The 10,296-nt window shown below is 42.9% G+C and overlaps 1 protein-coding gene across 1 annotated transcript in view; it reads right to left on the bottom strand.

Moving 5' to 3' along the window:
- Positions 1–9,495: 9,495 nt before the first annotated feature.
- PROM1 (prominin 1) overlaps positions 9,496–10,296 on the bottom strand; it is a 207,408-nt gene continuing 206,607 nt past the window's right edge. The window contains exon 28 of the mRNA XM_070948434.1: positions 9,496–9,514. Coding sequence (XP_070804535.1) covers positions 9,496–9,514 — 19 coding nt within the window. The remainder of the gene's footprint in view (positions 9,515–10,296) is intronic.

Here is a 10,296-nt window from a genome sequence, read left to right as displayed (position 1 = left end):
AGCCACAGGAAGGGGCCCAAAGAGCCGCAGATGGCTCCAGAGCCGTGGGTTGCTGACACCCATCCTGGTAAGTCAACATGCAGCCCCCATGACCATCCCAGTGGAGCTATGGGCGCCTGCGTCAGGTGCCCAGAAGAAGATGGACTCACCCTTTTGGACTCAGGGTGCACCAGATGTGTGATTAGCCCTGAGGTGGTAGAGAAACTGGGACTGAGACTGAGAACACTGAGGGTGCCCATAGCATTTTGCCAACTGGATGGGTCGGTGGCTGGGGGAGGATCAGCTCACTTTGTAACTGAACCTGTGGAGATGTGGATGGGGGATCAAAGAGAGACATTGAGCTTCATTGTTGCCCCTGGAATGGAGAGACCTCTCCTGCTTGGATTAACCTGGCTCCAAAAATGGAACCCTCACATGAATTGGCGGAAGGGGCTTTTAAGGATCCAATCCACACAGGCAGGAAAAGAGGGAGGCAAAACCCCACCCAGAGCCAAGGTTGTGAGGGAGTTAGGTGCTGTACTGAGTGAGCACCCAGATGAAGAGGAGAAAATCCCAAAGGAATACTGGGATCTCAGGGAGGCACTCTGATGTGCTCCCTCACTTCACAGACTGCAGCATAGAAATCTTCCCTGGGATGAAACTCCCTAAGCCAAAAATCCATTCGATGACTCCGTGAGAGCTGGATGAGCTGTGGGCCTTTATTGACAAGAATCTAAAGTCGGGTTACATCCAATCAGCTAAGCTGTGGGTGGCCACCCCAGTGTTGTTCCATGAGAAAAAGTATGGGTCTCTTCGTCTGTGTGTGGATTATAAAGGTCTCAATGCGATGTGTGTGGAGAACGTTTACTCAACTGCCCCTAATGAAGGACATGATGACACATCTGGTCAAAGGAAAAATCTTTACTAAGCTGGACTTGAAGGAAGCTTACTACAAAGTTCGCATTAAGGAGGGAGACAAATAGAAAACTGCTTTCAATTGCTCTTTGGGCTGCTTCCAGTTCAGGGTGCTCCCGTTTGGATTACAAGAGGAACCTGTTGTGTTCATGCAATTGATCAATGAAGTGCTGCATGAGCATTTGTACAAATGGTGCCTGGTTTACTTAGATGACATTCTTATATACAACAAAACTATGGAGGAACATGTGAAGTTAGTGTGTGCAGTCCAGTGGTGATTTGCCCCCAGTTCAGACCGGTTCTATAGTACCGGTAGTAAAACTGGAAGGAGGCTCCGCCCACTGACCCTGACATCATCAAAACGCTTCTATGTATTGCCCCGTTCAAGTGCAGAAGCTTCTGTGCTTGCCCCATTGCGAACCAGTAGTAAAGGTTAGTAGAACCCACCCCTGGTGCAGTCCTGAACAAACCCAGGGCCACTAAACTGTATGCTAAATTATCTAAGTGTGAATTTCACCAGGATAAAATTGATTATTTGGGTTATCATATAATCACATGAGGGGATAGAGATGGATCCTGAGAAAGTGTGGGTGGACTTGGAATGGGCGCCCCCTCGCACCAGAAAGCAGTTGCAAAGTTTCCTGGGTTTTGCAAATTTTTACAGGCAATTCATCCCCTCATTTGGTAAGATTGCATTACCAACTTTCTGAAGAGAAAAGGAGAGGCCAAGCCCAAGCCTAGCCATCCCCTTGAGTGGACGATGGAATGCCAATCAGCCTTTGAGAAACTCAAGCAGCTGTTTGTGCCAAATCCATACTTAAACATCTCGACATGGATGCCCCATTTGTGGTCCAATCCGATGCCAGCAACATGGCTGTGGGCACCGTGCTCTTGCAGGCTAACGCCAAAGGGACTCTACAACCCTGTGTTACAACTCCAGGAAATTATCAGAAACTGAGAGGAGATGGGCAATCTGGAAGAAGGAAGTGTTTGCGGTCTGATGGGAACTATTAACTTGGAGACAGTTCCTTGAAGGTGCAAAGCACCCTTTTGAGATGTGGACTGGCCCTAAAAACCTGGAAGCCCTGAAAACTCCCTGAAAACTATCACCCAAGCAAGTTAGTTGGCGCAATACTTTAACCATTTTAACTTTACCTTGTGCTATATTCCTGAGGGAAAAGAACTTGATGGCAGATGCTTTGTCTAAGTTTACCCCAATAGAATAGAGCTAGGCAAGAAGCAATCCATCCAGTCATCCCTTCTAAGCAACTAGCTGCTCCAGTGGTTACCAGAGCCCAGAAAAAGTTGGACCTTGACCTTCCCAGTGACATGTGAGGAGTTGAAGTGGGTGCTGAAAAGTGATAGTTTCTATCCCACACAAAGGAGTGCACCATGCCAGGTTACCTAGCATGAATTGGTGCTAAACTATATATACCTGCCAGTCTAAAGGGGACTGTACTGCAACAGGCCCACGATTTGAAACCTGCTGGGCATTTTGGCTTCGTAAAGACTTTACACCTGGTCCAATGGCAGTTTTGATGGACCTCAATGAAAAAGGACATTGAGACTTACGTTGCCAGCTGTCCTGTCTGTGCTGCTGCTAAGAGGCCCCCAGAGAAGCCTGCTGGACTCCTCCAGAGTGTTGCCAATCCTAGTGCCCCATGGAAGGAAATATCTATGGATTTTATTGTTGAATTTCCTGAGAGTGGAAAGAAATATGGTCATTTGGATGATTACGGACTTATTTTACAAGCAGGTGCACTTTGTACCCTGCCCCAAAATACCATTTGTTAAAACACTTGCTAAACTATTTATCAACATATGTATAGGTTACATGGTGTTCCTGACTGCATTATTTCAGACAGGGGGGTACAATTCACCTCCCAATTCTGGTGGCAATTCCTGAAGTTGTTAGGCTCCGCCCAGGTTCTACGCTCAGCCCACCCACCCCCAAGCTAATGGGACCTGTGAATGCGCTAACTCGGTTCTGTAACAGTACCTTAAATGCTACGTAAATTACCAGCAGGACAATTGGGCTGACCTGTTGCCATTCACAGAGGTCGCTTACAATAACTCAATCCATAGTAGTACTGGCTTCTCCCCATTTAAAGTTGCTTCTACTCAGGATTTTGTCCCCATACCAGAACTGCCTCAGGGGAAGCCTCAGATCCCCTCCTTAGTGGAGTGGATTGAACAGCTACAATGCTCTTGGCCGGTCACACATAAGGCACTGGACAAGGCACATCAGGCCCATAAGAAACAGGCTTACAAGAAAAGGGCTAACCTGGTCACTGTACAGTTAGAGCTGCCCAAAATTCTTAGGTGGATCCACCTAGTATTTCATGTTAGATTGCCCCAGCTTCCCTCCTCATAGAAGGGGAACAACACTTTGAAGTCAAAGAAAGAGGGAAAGTACAATATTTGGTGGCCTGGAAACACTTCCCTCCTTCACAATCTGAATGGGTGGACTCTCAGAACGTTTGGGCTCCCAAACTCCTTCAATTGTTTCACCAAAAATAACCTGATAAACTATAATGTTCCTCTACTAAGTTGTACTGTATGTTACTCTCTGTATTATTTGTACTTTGTTTTTTCCCCTTTTAGGGCTAACGCCTCTTCTGCAGGAGGGCCGAATGTCAGCCAGATCTCCAGCATGGGGTTCAAGTTTGCTGCATGCTTACTATTGGCTGCCATAGTAATGGGGAGGAGGGGCATGGTATTTGGGTTGGGGAAGTGAGCTGGTGAGATGAATTTCCATGTGAATAGGTAGGGAAGTTTGCTCTCAAGAATTATTGCACTGCTGAGTGGAGTTGTTTACACCCCTGTCAAGACCAACCATCCTAGGACTCCAGATGGATGAAATACCTGAAGACGAGCTTCACACAACATCATACTAGACCTTGATTGGACCCTCAGTACCGGACCCTGGGGGGAGGGATTTGGGGAAACTTTCAATCTGTAACTTTCACACATTTTGAATCAGATCTTGCCTTGCTCTCACTGCTGTTAAAATAAAATAAAAGTTAAAATAAGCCAAAAAAATAGTAAGAGAACACCTGTCTGATCTTAATGAATACAACTCACCAGGACCTGATGGATTACATCCCAGAGTTCTAAAGGAGCTGGGGGACCGGAAGTTGTTTTTGGCCTCTGGAGAGCCTCCCGGAGGGAGGGGGAAGGCCGTTTTCGCCCTCTCCAGACTCCTAGAGAGGCCCTGGAGGCTGGGGACAGCAAAAAATGGGCTTTCCAGTCCCACCAGAAGTTGTTAAATGGGCCGTTTTCAGCCTCTGGATGACCTCTGGGGTGGGGGGGAAGGCTATTTTTGCCCTCTCCAGTCTCCTAGAGAGGCCCTGAAGCCAGGTGAGAAAGAAAAATGGGCCTACTGGGCCATTGTGTACCGGGAGGGGGGGGAGATCGTGCGCGCATGCGTGGGGCACATAGAATTATGGGTGTGGCCACAACCCCCCCACCCCCGTCCTGGCACACAATGGCAAAAAGATTAGCCATCACTGATCTATAAAGTTCCTTCCAACTCTGTTAGTCTATCTATCTCAAAGGAGCAAGCTGAGACCTCTTATTACAGACAGACCTAACTCGGTTACCTATGGTATGATAAAGTTAAAGTAAGTGTTGATTTCAATAACCATTTTGTCAGATGGATTATTTTGAGAGTTTTAGAATAAATTTAAAACAAGTTTTTCCATGAAGGTGCCTCTTTGGGTTCCTCCACAGAAAGCTTTTTTAAGAAAAGAAATTGTGACAAGGCCTAACTGGTGGACTTATGTTAAAATAATATCTTTTAACTTGGGTGACCATACCCTCAAATCTAAGGAGCTAGAATCAGAAGGTCATGTCTGCCATTGGTTTACATATTTACAACTGAAAGATTTAAATTAGACAGAAAGAGTCTAATCAGAGTCAATTCAAAAGTGAATTGGAAATCCTATTGTGTGGTAGTGATGAACATATTATTGCTAAAGTTTATAAAATGTTATTGAATTTAAATCTGGAAAATGAACAAGCATTGTATGATTCAGTGTTTGAAGATGTATTGCTTGAAAAATGGGAGAATATGTGGAATAAAGGTTTAACATTTACATTAAACTATAACTTAAAGAAAATTTCTATAAGATGATGTATCATTGGTATTTAACTCCAGATAAGTTGTCAAAAATGTATATAAGTATTTCAAATGAGTGTTGGAAATGTAAATGTAAAGAAGGGACTTTTTAGAAGGGACCCCGTGCTAAAGCAGGAGAACCTATACCATCTCAGACAAGTGACTATCCAGTCTCTTCTTTAAAACCTCCAGTGATGGAGCACCCATGATTTATGGAGGCAAGTTGTCCCACTGGTTAATTGTCCTCACTGGCATGGCTAGTCTAGTGAAAAGAAGGACCACGGGAGACATGATAGCCATCTTCCAATACTTGAGGGGCTGCCACAGAGAGGAGGGGGCAAGCTGTTTTCCAAAGCACCTGAAGGCCAAACAAGGAATAATGGGATGGAAACTGACCAAGGAGAGATTCAACCTAGAAATGAGGAGGAACTTTCTGACAGTGAGAACAATCAACCAATGGAACAGCTTGCCTTCAGACATTGTGGGAGCTTCATCACTTGAGACTTTAAAGAAGAGATTGGACTGCCATTTGTCAGAAATGGTGTAGGGTTTCCTGCTTGAGCAGGGGGTTGGGCTAGATGACCTATAAGGTCCCTTCCAACTCTGTTAATCTGTTTAATCTGTTCATAGAGCTTGTACTGGCCATGTGGAATTTCAGTAGGGCATCAAGGACAAAAGCAACAAAGTTACCTCCAGAGGAGCTTCTGGGAGGCAATGCAGAAATGGCCATTCCTCCACTTGAAGTTTGGAAAATTCATCTCCACAAAATGGACCATTCTTCTTACATATCCAGGTTGGGACAATGCCAAGTATTATGAATACCGATCTTCTCAATCAAGTATTGGGGATTGGGTTATATGTTATATATGCATATTCCATTAAATCTACCAACTACCAACTCAAGATATTATTGGAGATTTCATATGAAACCATATTCCAAGTTGCTGTTCAGTTCAGTAGTAAGGGTAGCTGTGCTGTTATTTGTCCTTAGAAATACTCTATATCAGAATCTTGGGCCAGAATCTGCCTCTAAGTACTTTAGATTATTCTGAGTAATTGGTCATTTCTTCATCTCGGGCTCCCTGGGTGCTGCTGAAGACCCTTTCTTTGAACAGACTTTCTAAAGTGGGAAGAGAAAGCAATAATGAAGCTAGGAAAGCACCCCATTCCTTCACACATGCCATCATGGTTTATTATGGATGCCAATGCCCACCAGCACAACTGGAACAAGTTGCTTAAACAGAATCCATTAATCTCTGATACACAACCAAGTTTTAATCTTGTTTACCAACTTCTTCCATTTGAAATGAATATCAATCAAGACTTTATTTAAATGATTGAAAGACACTGTCAGATTAAAAAGAATGCATTAAATCTATAATATTGAATACACACACACACACACACCTCTAACAGATACACCCAACCCTCTTAAGTATTCTACATACTGGATAGCTTTAAAAAATTGTCCTACTATTGAAAAACTTCCTACAGTCAATGGAATACAAACTATTTTTAAACCCTGGTGTTAGGCAGAAGTATTGAATCACATGGTTTTCTCTGATTGCACAGATTGCATAATTAAATGATGGGTGTATATTAACTGTCCAATCTTTAAGTAACTTAGAATTATTCATATTAGAATTCAAATCCAGCTTGGAAAATCTGGTGATCTCCCAAAATGAATGATTGTACATGTAAGAACACATTCTCAGTATTATTAGCATACTAGTTAGTATGCTAACTAGTATGTTAGCATACTAACTAGTATCATTAGTACTACTAAATGACAATTGCAGAAAGAACATGAAGAAATTGTCATTTAGTAGTACTGTCCCTCTTCATAATTGTACAAATCATTCATACTCCGTTCCATTGTTCAAAAACAATGTTGTATCACAGTTTATTATTTTACACAGTGGAAAATAAGAGTCACATCTTTGGCAATGTCAGCCACTGTAAAGCAGCTCTGAGATTTTCTGAAGCTTTTCCTTTAAATACCGTGTTTTCCCAAAAATAAGACCTAGCCTTATTTTCTTTTCAGCTCCAAAATGAGCACTAGGGCTTATTTTGGGGGATGTCTTATTCCCTCCCCATGTATATGGGAGGCCCACTTCTTCTGCTTGCTCACGGTTGGACAGGAGGCTGTGTGGCATGTTAGTGCTGCTGCCGCGAGGCAGGGATGGAGCTGCCCCACACACCTCGCACCAGCTTACCTTAGGGCCCCTGCAGCCAGGCCACCTATGTCCCAATACCAGCCTCACCTTGCAGTGGTGGCTCCAACAGCACCATCCAGGATCTTGTGTGGCTGCCGGCACACTTTTTCTGCTTGTTCACATGGCCGCAATGGGGCAGGACGCTGAGTGATGTTGTGATGCCATGGCCACAAGGCGAGGTGGAGGGTTGGAGCTTCCCCATGTGCCCCACACCGGTTTACCAGGCCATCCACACCCTGACACCTGCCTTGCCTCACAGCCACGGCACCAACACATCGCTCAGCACCCTACTCTATTGTGTCTGCACAAGCAAGCAGAAGAAGTGGGCTGGCAGCCACACAAGGCCCTGCTGGACAGGCATGGCGGAGCCACCACCATGAGGCAAGGCAGGTGTTGGGGCATAGATAGCCTGGCTGCGAGGGCTCTGAGGTAAGCTGGTACAGGGTGTGTGGGGCAGCTCCCCCCCGCCTTCCCTCGCAACTGCTGCACAACCAGCCAGATGGAATGGGCAGCAGGCCGGCTGCACAGGCGCTTAAGTGGGGCTTATTTTGGGGGTAGGGCTTATATTGGGCACATGCTTAAAAACATGGTAGGGCTTATTTTTGGGATAGGGCTTATTTTCGGGGAAACATAGTATCACAAATTCAAGCTCAACATAGCTTCCGTGATTGAGAAATGATGCATAGGAGAATCAGACTTATTCACATTGGGAACATAGTGGAGATTTACAATATTTCACCAAAATGAGTCAGTGGTTGTCTTCTGGTGCATCTAATCACTTTACTGAAGCTTCAGATAGATTTTTTGGGAATATCTCTTCTCATATTACAAAAGATCCCCACTGCTTATTTGTCTATCTGTGTGTTCAGAGACAAGCAAATCATATATTGCTCTCCTCACATAGATATATGTTTCATCTTAAATAAGAATACTGTCTTAAATGAGAATTCAGAAAAAGTAGTTTACTTCATTTACATTCATATTTCTGAAAACAGCACAAGACAGGATCCATAGTTCCATACTTGCTTTTTTTTCCCCTTCATTTTTAACAACACCAGAGAAATGTTGAACACTGAACAGGTTACTTATGAAAGATAACAAATGTTGTTTAAAAGTCTGTTGCGAGACAGCTGTAAAAAACTCAGGTACAAAAGTCTCTGTATTCAAATAATTTTTCATGTAAACATATTTTTATATAGCGTACAAACATCATTGGATATTTTAAGAAGAATCTAATTCATTTTGAACAAACTATTCAGGTGAAGCAAAAATAAAATAAAATGAGGACAATATCCATTTAGACCTGTTTCATTTCATTTATATGGTACAAGAAAAAAAAATGAAAATTATTTTATGAAACAAGAACAAAGCCCATTACAATTTTAATGGTTTCTTGGCAGCAAAACCGAGGCCAGGTGGCCCAATTGCCATTAACCTGCCTTCACTTTATGACCAAAGATTCAGTAATTCTTTTTTTATGCAAGATCAGTTTGCTGTGCTATCTTCAAACATGATGGTTCAGCTTAGCTTTCCTTGAGGAGAAACTGTTGTTTCCAGAAGCTGGAAAGAAAGTCACAAGACAGAATTCAGAGCTTTTAGGATTGTCCCATTACAAGAGAACAGAGGTGAAATCGCTTTCCTGTGACGGTGGAAACATGAGCATAACTGGACTGGGGTACAATCATGTTTAGAGTCAGGAATAGGGAAAATGGCAGAGGCGTCCATGACAAGGTGCCTCTGAGGGGGGCTTTTAATCTTTCTAATATAACAGAAGATTGAAAAAAATATATATCAAGAGGCCTAGGCTTATCCATCTGTCTGTCCATCCATCAGCATGATCTCTCTCTGAAAACTGAACTGTTTAGAGCCAAAGTTGGCAGACAAAGCCAATGCAAAAAAAAAGCAGGTCTAAAAATGGGCTGGCTGAGTCTTAGGCTGTGGAGATTATCCTCATTGTCATTGTCATCCCCCAATGCCTCTCCAACAGGAAGGTAAATTCTAAGACACTCTCTTCTTCCTCCATCTGGAACTTATGCAGGTGGCCCTGAGCTTCCCAGTGCACATACACATACATGAAATGAAAATACACACACAAGTGAAAATGGCCACCACTATTAAGAATTGAAAACCATTTGGAAAGCCTTGCCCCACAACATTTTCATCTTTGTTAGCATTTACATGAACCCAGATGTCCACTTTTTAAGGCCATCAAATTTAAACAGATAAATAAGCCATGCAACTTACGGTTAATAGTTCCAGTCTGAGTTACCACTGTTCCACAGAGCTAAGAGGGGGAAAATCCACAAATATAAATCTGTGTGGAGATAACTACATAAATATGATAAGTCAGGAACAATACAATATAGAAACTGAAAAGTGAAAAGGAGCTTTATTACCCAGTTTTATTCCAGTTCCTAGGTTGGGAATGAGGTCATGCATTTGTGAGGCCTTGACTTTTTTTCATGAACAAAAATATAAAGCTTTTTATAATCCACTAAGAAGTGAGAATATGCAGATTGGAAAAGAAGATAAGGAATAACTAGAGAAAGAGAGTGAAGGTTATAAAGCTCTGGTATGAAGAACTGGGGAAAAGGAGTTCAAGAGCTGTCTTTGCAATATCTCCCCAATGTGCCTCAAAGTTCCTTCAGCACAGATGTCCATGGTACGATTTCTGACTATGGAAAGATGAAAGGAAATGGATGCTTGAAATAATGCTAATTGATTTTCTAACATGCTTTCAACAGAGTTCCATGTCAATATCCCTACAGAGGACAAGTTTTCACTTATGGGTTTTCAATTTCTATTAATTTTTAAAATTAGAAATACTGATGATTCGTGAGGGAAGTAGATTTGGAGTTTGAAGAATTCTCGACAGACCTTCTCAATTTTAGAAATTGGCATCTAAGTGCAAAATTGTCCAATACAATTGTGTAGTAGGGTGGTCTTCTGCTGTTTTTCAACCTTTCCCCTAGTTCCTTAGCAAATATTCTTGTGGAACTTTGCTTTACTTTAAAAAGCTGGTTCTCAGCATATCTGTGCTGGAGGAACTTTGGGGAACATGTTAGA

This window comes from Pituophis catenifer, unplaced genomic scaffold (genome assembly GCF_029215685.1).
Source record: "Pituophis catenifer annectens isolate HBS135680 unplaced genomic scaffold, rPitCat1.0.hap2 SCAF_8, whole genome shotgun sequence".
In the NCBI taxonomy this organism is placed as follows: Eukaryota; Metazoa; Chordata; class Lepidosauria; order Squamata; family Colubridae; genus Pituophis; species Pituophis catenifer.
Note: the sequence above shows the minus strand (reverse complement) of the source record. Positions and strands in the feature narration are given on the sequence as shown.